Here is a 22223-nt window from a genome sequence, read left to right as displayed (position 1 = left end):
TGCTGATGGGGGGAACCTGGAAATATCACATTCCGTGTGCCGCTGAAACGAATGGAGCGTGATCAAAACTCCATTAGCTTCACTGGAGGGCAGCTTAGCCATCGGGTTTTTAGACCCATGATGCCTCAAGAAAACCTATCACAAAAGAAAAATCAAGTAGGGCTCCATGTTCAGCTCGCTCTTCAGAGAGCATTTGACAGGGGGTAAGGCGCGCTGCAATCGCCGAAAGTGACCGAAAACTTCTGCCATGGCTATGAAGCAAAGCATTGCATTCACTGCATGTGTATACACTCTGCAGCTAAAGATGAGCGGTTGGGGGGGATTGGGGCAGTAAAAATACAGCTCAGCTGGGGGGTTGGAATTCCCTTAATTTTCAGGAATTTCCTATCATTTCCTGTTTGGCTACGGGACAGGAAGTGAAGGGAAATCTCTGCAATGGGACACAGATGGAGAAACAAAATCTGACGGGTTATAACCCTCCCTTACTCTATCCAAAGTGGAAAAAAAAGTTTTGCCTATAGTTCTACTTTAAGTTGGGCCCTCTACAACCGTCCCGGTTTCTCATGCAGCCCCTTGCCAAAAAATGTATAGGCCACCCCTAAACTATGTGATGAAAAATAAAGTTTAAGAAAATAAACCATCAAAAGCCCAAGCACTTAACCCACAGTTAGCACCCCCTAGGCTCACATTTAACACTTTGATCGTCCCTGGGTTAACCCCTTCCCTGCCAGTGTCATTAGTACAGTGACAGTGCATATTTTTAGCACTGATTACTGTAGTAATGTCACTGGTCCCCCCCCAAAAAGTGGCCAAAAAGTCAGGTGTCCGATCTGTCTGCCGCAATGTCGCAGTCCCGCTAAAAATCGCAGATCACCGCCATTACTAGTAAAAAAATAAATAAAAATGACAAATCTTTCCCCTAGTTTGTAGACGCGATAACTTTTGCGCAAACATGTAGCAGAATACAAATTGGCCTAAAATGATGAAAAAAAATTAGATTTTTTAATTTTTCTTATTGGGAATGTTATATAGCAGAAAGTGAAAAATATAGGTTTTTTTTTTTTTTCAGAATTGTCGATTTTTTTGTTTATAGCGCAAAAAATAAAAATCGCACAGATGATCAAATATCACCAAACGAAAGCTCTATTTTTGGGAAAAAAAGGACATTCATTTCTTTTAGGGTACACCATCGCATGACCACGCAGTTGTCGGTTAAAATAACGCAGTGCCGAATCGCAAAAAATAGCCTGGTCATTAGGGGGCAAAACCTTTCCGGTCCAGAAGTGGTTAATCACCACTGGGGTTTTTTTTTTTTTTTTAACTAAACAAACAAATAAAAAGACAGAAAATTTTGGAAAAAAAAAAGTTTTGCTTAGTTTCTATTATAAAATTTTACAAACAAGTAATTTTTCTCCTTCCCTGATGAGGTGGCGCTGATAGTGTGCAATGATGGGCACCGATAAGGCAGCAATAATGGGCACTAATGAGGCTGCACTGTTGGGTGACACTGATATGTGTTACTGATTGGCACCGAGAGGCATTACTAGTGGGCACAGATTGGCAGCACTGGTGGGTGACACTGATATGTGTTACTGATTGGCACCGAGAGGCATTACTAGTGGGCACAGATTGGCAGCACTGGTGGGTGACACTGATATGTGTTACTGATTGGCACCGAGAGGCATTACTAGTGGGCACAGATTGGCAGCACTGGTGGGTGACACTGATATGTGTTACTGATTGGCACTGACAGGCAGCACTGGTAGGCACAGATTGGAGGATCAGTGTCCTGATTGTCAGTGCAGATGTCCCCTGTGTGGATTTGCCGGTTTTCGGCTCTCTTCTCCTCACGCCCTGTCAGAGTGAGGGGAGGATTGCCAATGACCGTTGACCACATGGTAAAGAGCCACCATGATTGGCTCTTTAGCCCGATCTGTGATAAGCTGCTTCGGAAGCACGCAGCGATTACAGATCACTGCCAAAGCGCTCCGCAGGGGGCGCACAGGCAGCATGAGCACAGGAGGCTGTCATAAGACAGCCTCCTGGCAAAGTGTGGCCGTGCTGTAGCTGTTATTCGGCTATAGCGCGGTCACGAAGGGGTTCAATTAATATTCAAGCCTAAAATTATTTTTTTAAACATGTGCAAAAACACAAGAGAGGTTTTGGCAGCAACATTTGTATATAGTGATTGCTAATCTCTCCCCACAGGATAACATAGTTGTGAAGAAGCCAACGGGAGATGGACAGAAATCCATTATGGTTCCTCTACATTCCTTACTGGTTCCCGAAAGAAACAATGAGCAGAAGATATTAGAAGTCACCAAGAAGATCATTGGCCTCCTGATGGCAGAGGTGAGCGGTGCCGGAAATTAGGGCTCATGCACATGGTTGGAAAAAGGCATAGAGTGTACAAAAGGGATGCATTTCTGTCCCCAACAGATGGGATATCTACCCACTCGCGGATCTACTCTACCCACTCGCATTGTGCTTGCCAAACCCAGGGGCCAGGGTCTTAAATAGACTCTGCCACATCTGAGATGGCCACCAGAGTCATAGCATCCAAACAGATCGCTGTCCCAGTGACCTAGAAAACCATAGAGGAACCCTGTTATTCATGACTTCCTCTCCCTCTGCATTGCCGCTGTGGTTGAGCGCCACCTGCAGTGGAGACAGCAGACTGCCCCTGCCTAAAGGTACAGCATACAACCTGTTGCCAGCAGTCTGCCAAAATCAATGACAGGCAGAAATTCACAGCAACTTTAAGCAGATATATGCAAAAATGAGCAGTAGCTGCATATAGGGACATATGAGTCTGCAGCACATACACTCCATATGCAAGCACCACTCAAAGGTGTGTACCTGTATATCTGCATACAGCTGCAGAAAATTTCAGCCTGTCATTGATTTTGACAGGCTGCTAGCAGCAGGGCTGTACACTGCACCTGGCACCAAAATATGTCCATTCTGTTAGCTATACTACACCGCTTTCTAAGCATGAGCCGATGTGTGTACTTCCAGATCACAAACTGTGTATCTACTGTTTTTGAATAAGTAGGAGTACTATGTATCTCTTACTCATTCATATAGGAAGCCTTTATCTGGGGGCACCTTCATTTATAAAGGTGGCTTCCAGAGTCTGATCAGCACCTGGCCCTACAGACCCCATAACCCGACAACCACCCGGCCAGGGTTTTAGGAAAGAGGTCTTTGTTCTTTTTACCATTGGGAACAATGGACTGCCTGGGGGTTACCCTGACAAGGTACCTCCCCATGCTGAGGGCATGTTGTCTGGTATGATTCCTTTAGATTGTAAGCTCCATGAGCAGGGCCCCCCTATTCCCTTTGTATTGAACTGTATTGTAAATTGTGCTGTCCCCCTTTTTTTTGTAAAGTGCTGCATAAACTGTTGGCGCTATATAAATCCTGTATATTAATAATAATTCAAGAAGGAAGGGGGGGGGGGACTGAACAAAGCAGCTGGGAACTGTCATATATCAGCCATTTTACTGTAGTAGGTTGTTAACATGGTACAGATGGGCCACCTTAGAGGCAGGCTAATGGCATCCCCAGCCATGTTATGTAAAGTAAGAGTACTGTGTATTTCTTACTCATTCATATGGGGGGGGGGGCTGTATCTACGGGGTGCCTTAATTTTTAAAGGTGGTTTCCAGATTCCGATCAGCCCCCTAACCTGCCCACAAACCCCCCATAACCTTACAACCAGCAGGCCAGAGTTATAGGGAAGAGGCCCTTGTTCATATCAACATGGGGACAAGTGACTGCCAGGGAGGTTGTGTTGTCTGGTATGATTCGAGGGGGAGGGGGGGGGGGGGTTGGTGTTAGTTTAGCTCATCACTATTGGGGGGGGGGGGGATTTACTAAACCTGGATCACTCAGAATGTTGTGCATGGTATTAAAAATAAAGGGTGCGCTGATAAAAATAAAGAAAAGCTGCTACCAAGAAACTGTGCCTTAGTGTAAATATGAAAAAAATTGATTGGTGTGCTAAACTTAAGATGTGTCCTGAATCAATGTACTTAAAGGAATATAATCCTATAACACAATATAACAAAGTGCAAATGCAGTGAACGAATAAATCATATGTGTTAAAAAAGTCCAAATAAATTGTCCATCAAAATATAAACAACAACGTGAAAGATATTGATGTTCCTCGTGAAACTTCTGTGATAATATATAGTGCTGAAAAACTAAATTCAAACAATGTGACATCCGCGTGAGACGATCCCCACCACCAGCAGGCCAATCTTCTTACCAGATGTAAATATATAAATAGCGTGAGTATTACACTTCAACCAAATTAGCATATATTCCCATACACCTTCACCCCGCGTGTGAGCACACTCGGGAGCCTCTTACCAGATGCAAGATGAACTAGGCGTTGGGAATAAACTCTCCACAATCCAGGGTATAGCTTATTGGCTGACTATCGATCTTAAGCTCCACGGACAAGGTGTTGCTCTGTCTCCTGCTGGGATCGGATCCTGTGAGATGCAGCAAGCTGAACACTGGTGGAGAAGTTTAGCGCACCAGTTGTGCATGGTAGCCAATCAGCTTTTAGCTTCAGATTTGTTCAGTTAAGCTTTGGCAATAAAACCTGGAAGCTGATCACTTTCTATGCAGAGCTGTACCAAATTTTGCATACTCAAGTTTTAGTAAATCCCCCCCCCCATATGTCATGCGTGTGTCAGTTTCCTATTGGAAGTCAGGATGTATCCATGTAAGAGCAGAGGCATTTTTACTACTTTGTTTTATATTTATATTCAGGGTGGAAACTGGAGTAATATTAACATTAGCATCAAAGAAGAGATAAAAGAAGAGATGGAGGATGGTGTGATGAAGGAGCGGGAGTGTTTAGAAGGTCAAAAGGATCTCTACAAGGACATCATGATGGAGAATCAGCCGCCCCTCACATCACCGGGTAAGAGGAGACTTTATTGTAAAGGAGAGAGCAGTACGGAGGATCCACCTAGATCCCCCATCATCTGATAAACACATAGAAACAATGTATTCAGTCAGTGTGTGTGTTTCCTACAGATGGATCCAGTAATGGGAACCCACCAGAGAGATGTCCCCATCCTCTGTATTCCCGGGATTCCACATGTGAAGATCTCACCATCCCTCACCATCATCAGGTAGACGGCTTGAAGATGTCCAACTGAAACTTGGCTTTCAACTGTATTAGAATAAATTATTCTATGTAGTGTCCTGATAATAGTGCTCACCATCATACTGTGAATTTAGGGGGAAGAAATTTTTGATATCAAAACTGAGGTTAAAGAGGAAGAAGAGATGTATGTGAGGGGAAATCAGCTGTCTATGAATGAAGTTGAAATGATGGTGACAATTACTAAGGAGGAATCTTCTCTAGATGTCAGCACAGGTAACTATTATATGTGTACATTTTAGCACTTCACATTTTTCATTTACATTCATTCTTTCACATTTTCGAGTTTATTTTTATCAAGTTTAGGTATGCAGATTGAACAAAAATTATGAGAATTCAGCAAACTCTTTTTCAAAACAATCCAGTGAGCTGGCCAGAACTAGTTCCCGAGGAAGGATATTCCATATCGACTTGCTATGCACATCGTACGGGCAGTATTCTAAAGAATATAACCTTGGATTTTCAGTATAGTTTTTTAAAGTGATACCTAAGGATCTTACATGCATTCTGCCATTGCTCCTAACATGAACCAAGACAGCTTGGTCATGCCCAGACCCTCCCAGAAACTGTATACATAATCTACCACGTGCTGAACTTTGGCACCTGGAATGACAGCAAACCATTTGGTCGAGGCAACACTGGCAGCAAACTATTCCATGAGTCCTCCTGAGTCCTGATAATATAATCCCTTATTATTACCAACTGTATAGGTCTTCCTGCATTACACTCACCACCTCTACTAGATGGGCTGCTCTCCCAGCTGTCTAGCGCTGCCACCTCTGGGTTTGCCACCCACAAATCTTCACCCAACTTGGCAAATTTGTTTGGGTGTTCAAACTCAGGACTAGCTTTTCTTAAGTGTAGCTCCTACCAGTCACTCCAATTTCAATAACCCAGCTTCTTACCAGATCATCCCGACTTACTCCTCCACCCTCCGCCTCAACCGCATTAACCATCCAATTGATGAGTAGAAGACTCCCTTCAAGGCTGTCTATTCTCCTCAGTGTTGCAACTCACTCCTCCAGATCTCTAATAGGAGGTTCATGAAGGGCAACCTGCTTACATCTGTCACAGTGGTGTCCATCTTCTGATATTGTATACACGTGACACCCAGTGCACTGAGCAAAGCCTTCAACCTTGCTAGCACTCACTATCCCAGTTACGTAATTTATGTTATGTACAGAACGTTTCAAATAATATTTAAAGGTTGAAGACTCCTTTTTGTCTTTACCAATTTTCATTATGCAATTAATGGTTTTATAACTCCACTTAAAGGGTAAAGCCCCGTACACACGTACCGATGGTCGGCATACAAATGTTCCTCTTTTCTCCCCGGGATGTCGGTGTCTGCTGAAAAGTGCAAAGACAGCACAAGGACAGCACAAGAATTTTGTCTGCCAACTGCAGAAGTGATGTCATGTAATGGTTAACTTTCCCTGTGTTTTCTATTTTCTGAGCATGCCCAGTCTTGCAAATCTGCGGTCTGTCGGCCGAATTGTGTACTGACAGGCGAACAATCGTCCGTTCTGGTGTCGGCATACAAAAATTTTCATGTTTGCAAGAAAGACTTTTGTCCGCGGATTGTGCGCAGACATCTGTCGGAGGCACCATACTAACACGCGTACAATCGGCAGATCCTTCGTCCACCGACGTTTGTATGCCGACGATCGGTACGTGTGTACGGGCCTTAAGTCCAGGCAAAAGCTAACGAACGCTAAACCTGCTCTGTGCCACATTCTAAACCTAATCTATCTAAGCCTGTAAAGCAAAAATTGCTGAGCTTACCTTTTCTGCACCCGATCTAGTCCGGACTCCAGCGACAGAAGCTGTGTGCAGGAGAGGACCGACAATGGCTGTGAAATAAAGGAGAAGTGACATCACCCATAGACTTACTATGGGGTTTTCATTGACGAATGCCTCTCCTGCACCCACCTTCACGTTGAAGCCGCCGCTGACAGCTCAGCATGGGCCAGGACCGAATCGGCTGCAGAATAGGTAAGTACAGTGATTTTTGCTTTACAGGGTTAGATAGATTAGGTTTAGAATGTGGCACAGAACAGGTTTAGTGTTAGGTTTTGCCTGGACCTCTTCTTCTTTAATAAAATCCCCACTTTGTTCCCATTCCCAACGTGAGCAAGCTTCAACATGGAGTAGAGATCCTGTACACCATATGAAAGGTCAATCTCCATTCCTCAATATAATGTCATGTTCCCAACAAATTAGGAGGAGATACTGCACACCATATGAAAGGTCCATCTCCATTCCTCAATATAACGTCATGTTCCCAACAAATGAGGAGGAGATACTGTACACCATATGAAAGGTCCATCTGCATTCCTCAATATAACATCATGTTCCCAACAAATTAGGAGGAGATACTGTACACCATATGAAAGGTCCATCTCCATTCCTCAATATAACATCAAGTTCCCAACAAATTAGGAGGAGATACTGCACACCATATGAAAGGTCCATCTCCATTCCTCAATATAACGTCATGTTCCCAACAAATGAGGAGGAGATACTGTACACTATAAGAAAGGTCCATCTCCATTCCTCAATATAATGTCATGTTCCTAACAAATTAGAAGGAGATACTGTACACCATATGAAAGGTCCATCTCCATTCCTCAATATAATGTCATGTTCCTAACAAATTAGAAGGAGATACTGTACACCATATGAAAGGTCCATCTCTATTCTTAGCCATATAATTTACACAGATATGTATACCTCCACCTAGTGTGCTTTAGTTGCTTTGGTTGCACTGTAAATCGTTTCTATCCTTGTGCTATTGTCGTTACTTTACCTAATTCTGTGCCAGAAATCTGTGGAACAGTTGGTTGCTAGACCAATAAGCATGATTCCTAACTGCAAAACATTTGTAAAAAAACATGTTGTTATTAATAGTAATAAAAAATATTTCCAACAGGAGGACAGAATGACTGCAATACTTCAGCGGGACATCCTCATTTATATGCAAATTATAATAAAGAAGATAATGGCATGGTACAATATTCTCCAGGAGTTGGCACTGTTACCCAAAATGTACATCAGAAATTAACGCATATGGTTGAATCAATAGACCAGTTTAATTCTGAGAAACCCAAATATATATCACATACTATTATTCCAAATGTCCAATCAAGCCTTTACAGTAAAAAGGAATCACCAGATCCTTCTAATCCTAAAGAATCTTCTGTCAATAATTTAAATCCTTTTCAAGATTGTGAAAAATCATTCACAATAAAGCCTGACCCGGTTGTACCCCAGATAATCCACAACAGTAAAAAACCCTTTGCGTGTTCTGAGTGTGGGAAGTCCTTCATAAAGAAATCACATCTCACTGAACACACACGAATCCACACCAGTGAAAAACCTTTTTCATGTTCCGAGTGTGAAAAGTCCTTCATAAAGAAATCCCATCTCATTGAACACCAGAGAATTCATACCAGCGAAAAACCCTTTTCCTGTTCCGAGTGTGAAAAGGCCTTCAAAAAGAAATCAAACCTTGTTGAACATCAGAGAATTCACACCAGTGAAAAACCCTTTTCATGTCCCGAGTGTGAGAAATCCTTCAGGAAGAAGTCAAATCTTGTTGTACACCAGAGAATACACACCAGTGAAAAACCCTTCTCGTGTTCCGAGTGTGAGAAGTTCTTCATAAAGAAATCAGAACTTATTCAGCACCAGAGAATCCACACAAGTGAAAAACAATTCTTTTGTTCAGAGTGTAAGAGGCCCTTCACCAACAAATCAAAACTCATTCAACACCAGAGAATCCACACAGGGGAGAAGCCCTTCTTGTGTTCTGAGTGCGGAAAGTCTTTCTCTTTAAAATCGATACTCAAAACACACCAGAGGGTTCACACTGGTGAGAAGCCATTTTCCTGTTCCGAGTGTGGAAAGTGCTTCTCTAATAAAGGGAACTGTGATAAGCACATCAGAATTCACACTGGGGAGAAGCCATTTTCCTGTCCGGAGTGCGACAAATGTTTTGCACAGAAAGTGACACTAATCATCCACCAGAGAACGCACAACACCTGCGAGAAGCCCTATTCTTGTACGGAGTGTGGGAAAAGCTTCTCCAGTAAAGGGAACTGTGATAAGCACATCAGAATTCACACTGGGGTGAAGCCATTTTCCTGTTCGGAATGTGGAAAATGTTTTGCACAGAAAGTGACACTACTTATCCACCAGAGAACACACACCACCTGAGGCCTGGGAAAAAATGGTGGAATTTCATATACCATAGAACAATTTAACCCATATTAAACATTTTAGTTTTATTGTTGTGATCTCTGTTTTTTTTAATTTATATAAAGTACATTTTTTAATTTATATTTTAGGGCTCTTTCACACGGGCGCTCCGTATGTCCGTATTTCATCCCATATGCATGTCAATGGGATTGCGGATGTCAGTGGATGACCATCCGCTGAAATCCGATTTTCGTCCTTTCAGTTCTGTTCCGTTTTTTGGAACGGAACAGAACCCTATTTTTCTTCCGTTTTAAAAAACGGAAAGGAAGCAAAATCGGATGTCAGCGGTGTCATCCGCTGACATCCGCAATCCCCATAGACATGCATCATGTCCGTATATCATCCGCAAACGGATGGGATGATATGCGGATATACGGAGCGTGTCATCCGTGTCCGTGAAAAAAAAGTGCCGCAGCGGAATAAAAAATCGGAGCGGCCATGTGAAAGAGCCCTTACTGTGCATTTTCATTTTTTACTTTTGCTTAAAGAAGAACTAGCAACACAACATAAAAATATGAATTGAATCCCCCAGGGGTCCAAGTGTTTTAAAGGCACTTGGTCCCGTTTTGAACCATGGTTCTGTTGTATAGACATTTGCATGAGGAAAAAATTTGTTTTGTTTCGTTTGGATTAGTTAGTCAAGTTATTTTGTTTAGTTAAATTTGGTTGATTCGTTCAGTTTGTATTCAGGATTTATATTCTGAATTCGTATTCGGAATTCTTTTATTTCTTTTTTAAATTTACTGGGTTTTTTTTGTTTTTTTTTCCATTAGAAGCGTTCGAATCTTTAAATTTTGAATCGGTCAAACAGAAAACTTTTTTTTCTTTTTTCAATTTGAATGTGGCAAAGTAAACAAACAAAAGAAAAATCTTCATCAAATGATTACAACTCTTTAAATCACCTTTAGCTTAACAAAAACAGCATTATTTTGAAATGGTACTCCAATAACACACACCGGGTCTTTGATTTCAGAAATATGTTTACAGTTCGATTAAGACTGGAATATGATGTAAAATTCAATTAGAATTTCCAAAATTCTGACAAATTTTGTTTCGTTGTTCAAAGCGTTCGGTAGACTAAGTTTATACTGTAATTTGGGTATTCGGACATATCAGAATAATGAAAAATCTGTCCGAATATTAATTCGCAACGACACGAACCGCACATGTCTATTAACATCTATGCTGGCTGTAGCTCCACCCCAGGCTTGAGCCCAAATGGTGGGCGCCACTTTCATTTCTCTCTGTTAAAATGGGATTTTTGTCAGCTCACCCTGCCAGAGCTTACCGATCCTTCACAGCACAAAGCTGTCGGGAGAGATTTATCTGCTGGTGCTGTGTATGTTTACAAGCAGATAAATAACACAGCCCCACCAGCGATGAATGATCTTTTACTTTTGTGAAAGAACAGTAAGTGCTATCAGGGTTGTGTGATCCTTCTGCGACTGATAAATCACACAGCTCAGACATCACCAACTGTTCATTCACAGGAGTAAAGATCATTCAGTGCTGCAGGGCTTTGTGATCTACCTACGGCTGATAAATCACACAGCCCCAAATACACTCACTGTTCATTCACAAAAATAAAGACCACTCACTGCTGTGGGGGCTGTGTGATCTATCTGCCGCTGATAAATCACACAATCTCGAGTGTCCTCACTGTTCATTTACAGAAGTGGAGTTTATTCAGTGCGGCGGAGCTGCGTGATCTACCTGCCAGTAGGGATTGACCAATTATCGGTGGGACCTGAATATCGGAGGCCGATATTCACTTTTTTGAAATATCGGTATTGGCTACAAACTTGCCGATATGACCGATATTGCTTCAAGTGGTTGTACTGGAGTGATGCCTGCAGCTACATACATCACCCCCATACCGTTGTTTAGAGCCGATGGTCAGCTTTCTTGTAATGGCAACTGATGCAGCTGAGCAGCCGCTCAACTGTCATTACAAGGAGCGGGAGGCGACGTCCCCACCCCCCTCCTGCCACCTTCCGCCCTTCGCCCAGTTCTCCCATCCCACCGGAAGACCTGAGCGAGCGGCTGCCATGTCCACCGGCTGGCCAAAGGCCCGAACAAAGCCACATTTGGCTCTGATCGGGTATCTGATGTAAAAACCCGGAAGCAATGTCATGACATCATTTCCAGGTACTGGAGCCCTAAAGGCGGCAGATTTAAAGGAAAATGGCAGCATTCAAAACAGCCAAACTTGGCGTTTTGAATGCTTTTAAGTGCAGAGCAGGGGTTTGGGGTCTCTTAGACCCCTTATCCTTCCATTAAGAGTACCTGTTAGTGCCTATTACTGTCACAAGGGATGTTTACATTCCTTGTGACAGCAATAAAAGGACAGTGTAAAAATAAAAACTTCAAATGTGCAGAATATGGGCACCTAATATTGGTTATCGATCCTTAAGGGTGGCCAGAAAATCGGCACCGGCCCTGAAAAAAGGATATGCGTCAATCCCTACCAGCCAGTGCTATGAATGCTTACTAGCAGCCTAATTAGATCACACAACCTCAACAGCACTGACTATTCATTCACAAAGGAAAAGAGCATTTAGTACTGCGGAGCTGTGTGATCTATTTAGGCAGCTAGTAAACATTCATGACACCGGCAGATAGATCACACAGCCCCACAGTGCTGACTGTTCATTCACAAATGTTAAAGATCCTTCAGCACTGGCAGGGTTTGTCATCTATCTGCCTTCTGCTGTCTCTTTTGCATGGTCATAGAAGAATAGACATTGTTGCTCTGAACAGAAAAGTCCAGTCTTTTTTGCTAGGTTGTTGTGCCTTTTTTCTTGTACCTGTTGTTACTTCGCTGTTCTCTCTATGCAGTTACCTGGAGCAACCTTTCCTAAGCCTGACTTGAAATGCCATACCCGGACCTCACTGTACAGGATATATGGTTAGCCTGGAATGTAACCTTTAGGTACTCGACTCTTCTGGCAGCCCTGCTGTGTAACCTGGCAGTAACCTTAGTTTGTCAGACACTGGCTGACTGGTATTGGAGCATTAAAGGAATCTGCTCACTGCGTTGGTTGGTCAATCCCCTTAGTGTGTAGAGTAACCTTTTTCCCAAGCCGTTTTACTTTTCTGATTAGAGACAGCACCTGTTACCCCCCTGTAGAATCATCCTGGCTCCCCTGAACTCTCATACCCTCTCTTAACCCTCCTGCAGACTCATCCTGGATCCCCTGAACTCTCATACCCTCTCTCTTAACCCTCCTGCAGACTCATCCTGGCTCCCCTGAACTCTCATACCCTCTCTCAACCCTTCCGTAGACTCATCCTGGATCCCCTGAACTCTCATACCCTCTCTCAACCCTCCTATACACTCATCTAGGCACCCCTGAACTCTCATACCCTCTTTCAACCCTCCTGTAGACTCATCCTGGCACCCCTGAACTCCCATACCCTCTCTCAACACTCCTAGACTCAACTTGGCACCCATGCACATTCACCTCCTCTCCTGACCTTCCTACAGACCTAGCCCAACTCCCTTTCACACTCTGCAGACTCAGCCCAGCTACCTTGCACACTCACCCTTTCCCTGACACTTCTGCTCCCCTGCACACTCACCCCCTCTTCTGACCTACAACAGACTCTCCCTGGCTCCCCTGCCCACTCATTTCCTTTTCTAACCCTTCTTCAGTCTTAGCCCAACTCCCTTTCAGACTCTGCAGACTCAGCCCCTTTCCCTGACACTTCTGCAGACCCTGCTTAACTCCATTGCACGCTCATTTCCTTTCCCAACCACCCTGCACACTTCGCCAGCTCACCTGCACACTCTCTAACTTTTCTGAAGCTCCTGCAGATTCAGCCCAGCTCTCCTGCATATTCTCCCTACCCTACTGACTCAGTTTTGCCCCTCTGTCCAGTTACCCCCTCCCCAGAGCCTCCTGCAGACTCAACCCAGCTCCCTTGCATATGCATCTCTTCTTCCAAGCTTCATGCAGACTCTTCCCAGCTCCCATGTACACTCAGTCCTTCTCCCAACCTACAACAGACTCTACCACCCTGCCACTCACCCTTGTCCCCTTTCTCACCTACCACCACTGCACCACCTACTCTTTGTCCCTCCCTTGCTATCAACACCTACCACCGCCCAAGCCCTCCTCCTTTGCTTTTACCACATATCACCATGAGAGCCTTCCAGCACTACTACACCCCCCCCCCCCCATGTTCTAAACACTACGCAGCCTTGCATCCCTTCCTGTTCTTATCACCTGCCACCTTGGCTGCAACATCCTTAAATAGGACATAGGATGGAGGAAATGGGACTGGAGGGGGAGGAGGACATGGGATAGCAGAGATGGGAATAGAGAAGGAGGAGGTCATGGGATGAAGGAGATGGTTCTCAAAGGAGGACATGGGATGGAGGAGATGGGACTAGAGGAAGAGGAGGACATAGGATAGGGGAGATGAGACTGGAGGAGGACATGGGATGAAGGAGATGGGACTGAAGGAGGAGGAAGATGTGGGATGCAGGAGATGGACCTGAAGCAGGAGGAGGACGTGGGATGGAGGAGATAGGATTGAGGAAGAGGAGATGAGACTGGAGGAAGAGGAGGAGGACATTGGAGGGATGATATTTTAAGTTGTTAAGCGTTAAAAAAAAGTGGGTGCACTGAAGGACTCAGTGGGATGGCCAATGGGCGGGCCCTGGGGAATGTTGGTGGACAGGCCCAGGTCTAAAGCTGTGTAAGGAGTCCAAAAGTTTCTGATGGCTGCCCTGTCCCTACTTATTGTGTTTGGGTTGGATGGAGGTGGATCCATCAGAATCTCTGAATCATAGCATAAAAAATTAATCTAAATCTAATTTTATTCCATTCGGATGCACGCAACTCCAGTCTATATCCAATGAGCTTATTCCATTTCTCTTTGTTAGACTAGCAGGGATGACTCAGAGTGCAGAAGTAATCTCCCGAAATAACGAATGAACACGATAAAATGAATATAGCCAAAATGAATATACGAAATGAATTCCGAATATACAAGAGGAATCCGAATATACGAAACAAATTCTGAATATACAAAAGAAATATGAATATACAAAACAAATTCTGAATATGCAAAACGAATCCGAAAATAAGCAACAAATTCTGAATATACGAAAGGAGTCCGAATATACAAAATAAATTCCGAATATATGAAAGGAATCAGAATATACGAAAAGAATTCTGAATTTACAAAATGAATCCGAATATATGAATCGAATTCCAAATATACAAAAGGAATTCCAGATATACAAAACAAATTCCAAATATACGGAAGGAATATACGAAACATACGAAAGAAATTCTGAATATACAAAATGAATCTAAATATACAAAATTCTGAATATACGAAAGCAATCAAAATGTACGAAACGAATCCGAATGTATGAAACGAATTCCAAATATACAAAATGAATTCCGAAAACGAATCATTCTAACATAACGAATAAGAAGAAACAAAATTATTTACTAAACAAAGGAATCCAAATTTATCATGCACATCTCTACCCCTTACTCTTCATTCTTGTATGTAAGCAATGAGGATGAGTTCCTGGGGGCAGCCATATTATTGTAGCCCATATATGAAGACATTTTGGCATACAACTAAATGAACGTGTTGAACGCCTTAGAAATTCATCCTGCTCTCAGCTCAAGACAATTTTTGGTGGGTACTAATAAATGTCCTCAGGCTGGGGCATTATTTTATGCTGAACAGTGTGTTCCTCCAGATCTTCTGGTCTACAACAAAATGGCTGAAAAGAACCAATCACAGAAGAGCCTGCCTTTTACCCATGAAGCTGAGCATTGGGGGGATGGGCACTATTGTTGCAGGAAGTGAATGGAACAGAGTTGGGAGCAATGGAGGCAAACTGCACTGACCTGACGGAGAGGATATTACAGCTCACCCTGGAGATCATCTACCTGCTGACCGGGGAGGTGAGGAGGATTCTGGGAGCACCACAAATACATTTGGTTCATTTCTTTTTTTCTGATTCACAACTGACCGAAAAATTACTTTCCTCCAGTTTTATTTTAAATCCCCGGGAAGGGTCTAATGGACGTGTTTTTTATTTACTATGTTTATTTGTAACATGTTTTACCCCTAAAGGATGAAGGTCCAAACACATCAGTTTTGCAACTTTGAACCGTGTTAGTAAAACTGGAAATATCTTCGCAATTACTTAGTGAATACAGGTGAACTATACATTTTTTTCAGGACAAATTGCACCTTTATTAGTTAGTAAATGTAAGTTGATATCTCCTGATTTTTTCTTTTTTTAATATGAAAGTAAAATCTGTCCAAAAAAGATACAAAAAAAATTATATATTTCTTTTGAAGTTTAGGTGAATATTTCTTGCCATTACCATAGTCCACCACCAAAGAACAACCTAAAATAAATTCTGCTCCTGATGATCACAGTGATACCACGTAGGTTTATGTTATTTGTTTGTATCTGTAGTAAGTTCAGAAACAATAGTGCACATTTTAGTTTTCTTTATTCTGACCTAACCTTAACCCTAAGGCCCCTTTCACACTATCCGTCCGTCGGACGGACTCCGTTTATCTCAGCGGGGGATCGATCCGCGGATCCCCCGCTGAGCAGGAGGATGACTGCTGTTCTCCACACTGTGTGTGGATAGCTGTCAGGTCCCCATACATCTCTATGGGGGAATCGGATGGGAACGGACCGTCGGTCCGTTCTCATCCGATCCACTGGACAGATGGAAAATAGGGTTTCCATCTGTCCAGATTTGACAGATCGGATGTCAGCGGGCATGTCTCCGCTGACATCCGATGCCCCATAGGGATGCATGGGGGGACCGTTCAGATCCGCCAAAAAAACGGACAGGCGGATCTGAACGGTCCGCCTGTGTGAAAGAGCCCTTAGGCTAGGTTTAAATGTGCGCTTGGGAGGCATTAAAAATGCAAGGATGAGCTGCATTTCTAGTGTTCTAGCAAGGAGAAAAAAATACAATATGTTCTATAACGTATCTTGTATTTAAAACAATGTATCTTCTTCTCTGTACTCCTTCTCCTCTTAAGGCCCCTTTCACACAGCTGGACCGCTCCGATCCGCCTGTCAGTTTTTGTTGGCGGATCTGAACGGTCACCCCATGCATCTCTATGGAGCATTGGATGTTAGCGGAGACATGTCCGCTGACATCCGATCCGTCAAATCTGGAGGGATGGAAACCCTATTTTTCATCCGTCCAGCGGATCGGATGGGATCGTATGAGAATGGAAAGACGGTCCGTTCCCATCCGATTCCCCCATAGAGGTGCATGGGGACTGGACAGCTGTGTCTCTGCACACAGCACGGAGAACAGCTGTCACCCTCCTGCTCAGCGGGGGATCAGCGGATCGATCCCCCGCTGAGAAAAAGTCAGTCCGACGGATTCCATGTGTGAAAGAGCCCTAAAGGGAGAAAAAAGATACAGTGTATTAAATACAAGATACATTGTATCTTTTGAGTGCCGGTTCACACTGTTCCGACTTGTCAGGCGACTTGGTCGCCTGACAAGTCATGCTCCATTCTGTGCAATTGGGACCGTTCTAATAGGATCGACTCAAGTCACTCCGAAAAAGGTTCCTGCACTACTTTTGGCCGAAGTCGGAGCGACTTGCATTGACTTCCATTATGTGAAGTCAGTGCAAGCCGCGCCAAAGTCGCGGTGCACGGCGGCTTCATTAAGTCGCCCCGAAGTCGTGTCGCCATAGTGTGAAGAGACTCTAAGAGGAGAAACAGTACAGAGCCTGGCTGTTTACTGATCACTGTGATAGCCAACCATAGGCTATCACAGGGATCATAAGATCGAGAGCTAGTCCTTCCAGCTCTTGCCCGTTGTTATGAGACCTGCTTTTTAAAGCAGCCTTCACCCTGAAGTAGAAATCAAGTTGCGCTGCCTCCTCCCCTCTCCCTCCTCCCCTCTCCCATTTACAGTTAGACATTTTAATTTTTGTTTTACCGGTGATATTTATTTGGTTAATTCCTTAATTCTTCTCATGTTTTTTCCCCTTACCCTCTTTAGGTCCCGAACGAGCCCTGAGGAACATTAATACCCACGTAGGTTTTCCCAGCCAGCTGCATATGCGTGTGGTTTCCCGCACACAAATAAAGACAGGTATTAAGCCCCGTACACACGTACCGATTGTCGGCCGCAAATATTCGGCCGCCAAATGATCGACCGATTGTCGGCTTGTTAGTATGAAGCTTCCGACAGCGCATTTTCGGCCGAACAGAATCTGTCCTGCAGGCATTAAAATTTTTGTACGCCGACAACAGAACGGCCGATTGTGCGTCAGTCAGTACAGATTTCGGCGGACAATCAGCAGATTTGCAAGACTGGGCATGCTCAGAGAAGAAAAAAGACACGGAAAGTTAACCATCACATGACATCACTTCTACAGTCGGCTGTTGTTGGCCGACAAAATTCGTGTGCAGTCTTTTGCACTTTTCAGCGGACAGGACAGCCCTGGACAAAAGACGGCCGATTGTTCGGCCGACGATCGGTACGTGTGTACGGGGCTTTAGGGAAGTTCCAAAGTTTTGCTGTCTTGGCGCATGTGTGGGAAATCACCTGCACATATGCAGATGTTCTAAAGGGCTTTGCCAGGATCTGAAGGCTGGGCACATGTGCAGGGCAGTTTATAAGGGGGTACCACCGGTCCTCCTGTACTGGGCCCAGGCAGCAGGGTGAAGCATATGTGGGCAGGGAAGTTGATCGGCAGTTGAAAGCTGACTTCTTCTCTTCTCCCTCCGACCGGCTTTCAACTGCTGCAGAAAGAGGCATACAGTGGATCGGTTTCAGTCATTGCCGCCCTGCCATACCGATCACCCTCACTCAGCACCATACATTTCCCCCTGCTACCCAGGACCCCCTGTGTGCCCCCCCCCACCCCCACAGTGCTGCTGGCTTCCCACCTCTCCTTACTTCCGGTAGCTGCAAGCACACAATAGGATCCTTCAGGGTGAACGGTGGGGAAAGGGTTTGGTAAATATATCATATTTAGCAGCCCCTTCTTTTCTTGAATAAACACACTCAGTGATCGGTACCGATCACTCACTGTATTCATTCATAACTGAAGCATAGTAAATTGTGTTTATTTTGGAGGGGGGGCCTGTCAGGTTGGCTGTATAGGGCCCCCGTGGTTTCTAACAGCAGCCCCGCACATGTGTGCACACTATAATGGGAGGGTACAGAGCAAGACTTAATTTATTATTGTCAGAAGAACTAAATAATCAAATGTAAAATGGTTTTGTTACTTGTAGGTGCCCCGTGGACAATAATTTCTGGATCTGGCAAATTTTGGAGAATTTTTGTCCATAAGTATCAGAGAGCAGTCAGATATATGATCTTTTTATCTTAAAATGGATTTTTGACAAACTTTAGTCATAAAAAGGACCATTCGGGTCACATTAGTGTTTCTGTTTGGGCAATGGGGGGAAGAAGCATGGCTGATGTATTTCAGGTGGAATAGGGACTAGACAAGCTGCTCAAATCTATCCGGGTGCTTTGATTTCAAGATCTGTTGGCCAGGACTGTCTAAAGCCTTCCCCTATGTAGAAAAATTTGACAGGCTGTTCGTACCCAAGTCTATCGATGGATTGACAAAGACTTTTGTACAGTTAAGAGATAAGGTTAGATCAAGGTACAACTGACAAGAACAATACAACACTATGCTCTACAAGCAAGGTCTGTGCTGGCTATGCGCCCAGAAGGCAAAAGCAGCTCATATATTACACAAATTTCTCTCCTTCCGCTATGAGGGAGGAAAGAAAAGTCGCTTGACTCCTACATTTAACACAGTCAGTGTTGATGGGGGAATGCCCCCTCGCAGTGCTATTGTGTTCTGCTGGTGTGGGGTGCGGGGAGCCTTCCTGGTGGGCAGAATACGATTACTGCTAGCAGCTCTAGGGGCTGGCAGTAATTGCATGTAGAAAAACCTGAAAGGCTGAATCAACCCAAGCTGATTGATGGACCAACTTGGGTACAATTAGCCTGCCCATACATGGAACAAATTTTGATCCATGTATGGCCGGCTTAAAGTTTAACTAAACCCACAACAGTAAAATCAGTGTGTATATGCAGTAAAGCATGCTTGTTATACTCACTGTGGAACATAGGGGGTTAATCCTCTGCATTGTGTAAAAAGGCTGTTCGAGCCTGTCTTCTCTGATCCTCCCATTCTTCCACAATCCCCAATCCATCTTCTAGTACAGAGCCTGGGGGCACTCTCAGTTTGGTGTGTATTGCTAGAGAGTTTTTTTTTTTCCTTGGGAGGGTGCATATGATCAGCACAGGACCAATCAGCATGGGCCAGACAGAAGGTCAAGGGTCTTGCAGCCTCATAGGACAGTCAGAGTAGAATTAAAACTCCTCCTACAAGCTTTAACCAGACACTGATAGAAGTCACAAGACTGCAATATACTGCTGATGAGAAAAGGTATTTAGCAGCTTATATTTACTAAAACCCTATACTGTGTACTGTGTGAGACCAGATATAGTGAATGCAGGGTCCTTAGGTTCTGGTATTAGGAAATGTATATAGTGATTGCTAATCTCTCTCCACAGGATAACATAGTTGTGAAGAAGACATCGGGAGATGGACAGAACTCCATTATGGTTCCTCTACATTCTTTACTGGTTCCGGAAAAAAACAATGAGCAGAAGATCTTAGAAGTCACCAAGAAAATAACTGACCTTCTGATGAGAGAGGTGAGCGGTTCCGTGAATTCTGGGACATTATCCAGTAACAGACAAGGGATGTGTCTGGATGGTGACTGTATCATTGTGTGTGTCAGGTTCTTATAAGGTGTCAGTGTGTCTCCATGGAAGAGCCGAGGCATTTTTACTACTTTGTTTTATATTTATATTCAGAGTGAAAACTGGAGTAATATAAATGTTAGTATGAAAGAAGAAATAAAAGAAGAAGAGGATGAGGAGGATGGTGTGAAGAAAGAACTGGAGTGTTTAGAAGGACACAAGGATCTCTACAAGGACGTCATGATGGAGAATCAGTCGCCCCTCACATCACCGGGTAAGAGGAGACTTTATTGTAAAGGAGAGAGCAGTACGGAGGATCCACCTAGATCCCCCATCATCTGATAAACACATAGAAACAATGTATTCAGTCAGTGTGTGTGTTTCCTACAGATGGATCCAGTAATGGGAACCCACCAGAGAGATGTCCCCGTCCACTGTATTCCCGGGATTCCACACAGGAAGGTCCCACCATCCCTCACCATCATCAGGTAGGTGGGACTGAAAATGTCCCAAACTTGGCTCTAAACTGTATTAGATGATATTCCTCTATGACTATGTGGTCTCGGGATAATAGTGCTCACCATCAATTTGTAAATTTTAGGGGGAAGAAGTGATGGGTATAAAAATTGTGATTAAAGAGGAAGAAGAGATGTATGAGATAGATGATCAGCTCTCTATAAAAGAAGATGAAATGATGGTGACAGTTACAAAGAAGGAATCTTCTCTAGATTGCAGCACGGGTAACTATTCTATAATACCAAATGCAGGACTTCATTTACTTATTTTAAACATACCTTCACATTTCAATTTATTGCCATCAAGTTTAGGTACTCAGATTATACACCATATGAAAGGTCCATCTACAATCCTCTATATAACGTCATGTTCCCAACAAATGAGGAGGAGATACTGTACACAATATGCAATTTCCATCTCTGTTCCTCAGTATAACGTCATGTTCCCAACAAATGAGGAGGAGATACTGTACACCATATGAAAGGTCCATCTCCATTCCTCAATATAATGTAATGTTCTAACAAATGAGGAGATACTGTACACCATATGAAAGGTCCATCTCCATTCCTCAATATAACGTCATGTTCCCAACAAATGAGGAGGAGATACTGTACACCATATGAAAGGTCCATCTCCATTCCTCAATATAACGTCATGTTCCCAACAAATGAGGAGGAGATACTGTACACCATATGAAAGGTCCATCTCCATTCCTCAATATAACGTCATGTTCCCAACAAATGAGGAGGAGATCCTGTACACCATATGAAAGGTCCATCTCCATTCCTCAATATAATGTAATGTTCTAACAAATGAGGAGATACTGTACACCAGGGGTCTCCAAATATTTTAAACAAAGGGCCGTTTTATTATCCTTCAGACTTTAGGAGGGCCGGATTGTGGCACGCAGGGGCAGTAAATGTCCCGGGCCCTGCATCAATGAGAATAAATATGGCTTCAGGTTTGGTGGTCAATAGGAGAAAGGAGCAGTGCCCCTATTAGTAAGGGGAATAGTATCCCATCATTAGTATCGGTGGAAGAATTAGAAGAATAGTGCCTCATATCAATGGGAGTAATAGTGCCCCGAGGGCCAGATAAAGACTAGCAAAGGGCCCCATCTGGCCCTCGGGCCGCAGTTTGGAGTCCCCTGCTGTACACCATATGAAAGGTCCATCTCCATTCCTGAATATAACGTCATGTTCCCAACAAATGAGGAGATACTGTACACCACATGAAAGGTCTATCTTTATCCCTCAATGTAATATCATGTTACCAACATTCCCATCAGTTTCAGTTATATAGCCTTGGATTTTTATTAGCTGGAACACCGTTCTGGCACCTCCAGCACTTGATGGGGTGCAGGGGTGAGCTGTAGGGTTGACCGATGATGTTTCTTGCTTGTGGGAATCTGTTGTTGTTGGGGGATACTTCCCATACCCCTGAATGTTTTTATCCTTGAGATGTATGTCCAAGAGCCATACTCCCCGCAGTTACTA

General features: G+C 43.7%; 1 protein-coding gene across 1 annotated transcript in view; it reads left to right on the top strand.

The window, feature by feature from the left end:
- Positions 1-22223, top strand: part of LOC309564392 (uncharacterized protein) — a 135317-nt gene that overhangs the window by 68019 nt on the left and 45075 nt on the right. Inside the window, exons 9-18 of the mRNA XM_082269021.1 lie at positions 2209-2352; positions 4786-4939; positions 5056-5153; positions 5263-5401; positions 8118-9395; positions 15248-15381; positions 20020-20163; positions 20326-20485; positions 20602-20699; positions 20813-20951. Coding sequence (XP_082125147.1) covers positions 2209-2352; positions 4786-4939; positions 5056-5153; positions 5263-5401; positions 8118-9395; positions 15248-15381; positions 20020-20163; positions 20326-20485; positions 20602-20699; positions 20813-20951 — 2488 coding nt within the window. The remainder of the gene's footprint in view (positions 1-2208; positions 2353-4785; positions 4940-5055; positions 5154-5262; positions 5402-8117; positions 9396-15247; positions 15382-20019; positions 20164-20325; positions 20486-20601; positions 20700-20812; positions 20952-22223) is intronic.

Source organism: Pelophylax lessonae (genome assembly GCF_965119305.1).
Source record: "Pelophylax lessonae genome assembly, chromosome: 9".
NCBI classification, from domain to species: domain Eukaryota; kingdom Metazoa; phylum Chordata; class Amphibia; order Anura; family Ranidae; genus Pelophylax; species Pelophylax lessonae.
The sequence above is the reverse complement of the archived record's forward strand: the minus strand, read 5'-3'. Positions and strand labels throughout refer to the sequence as shown.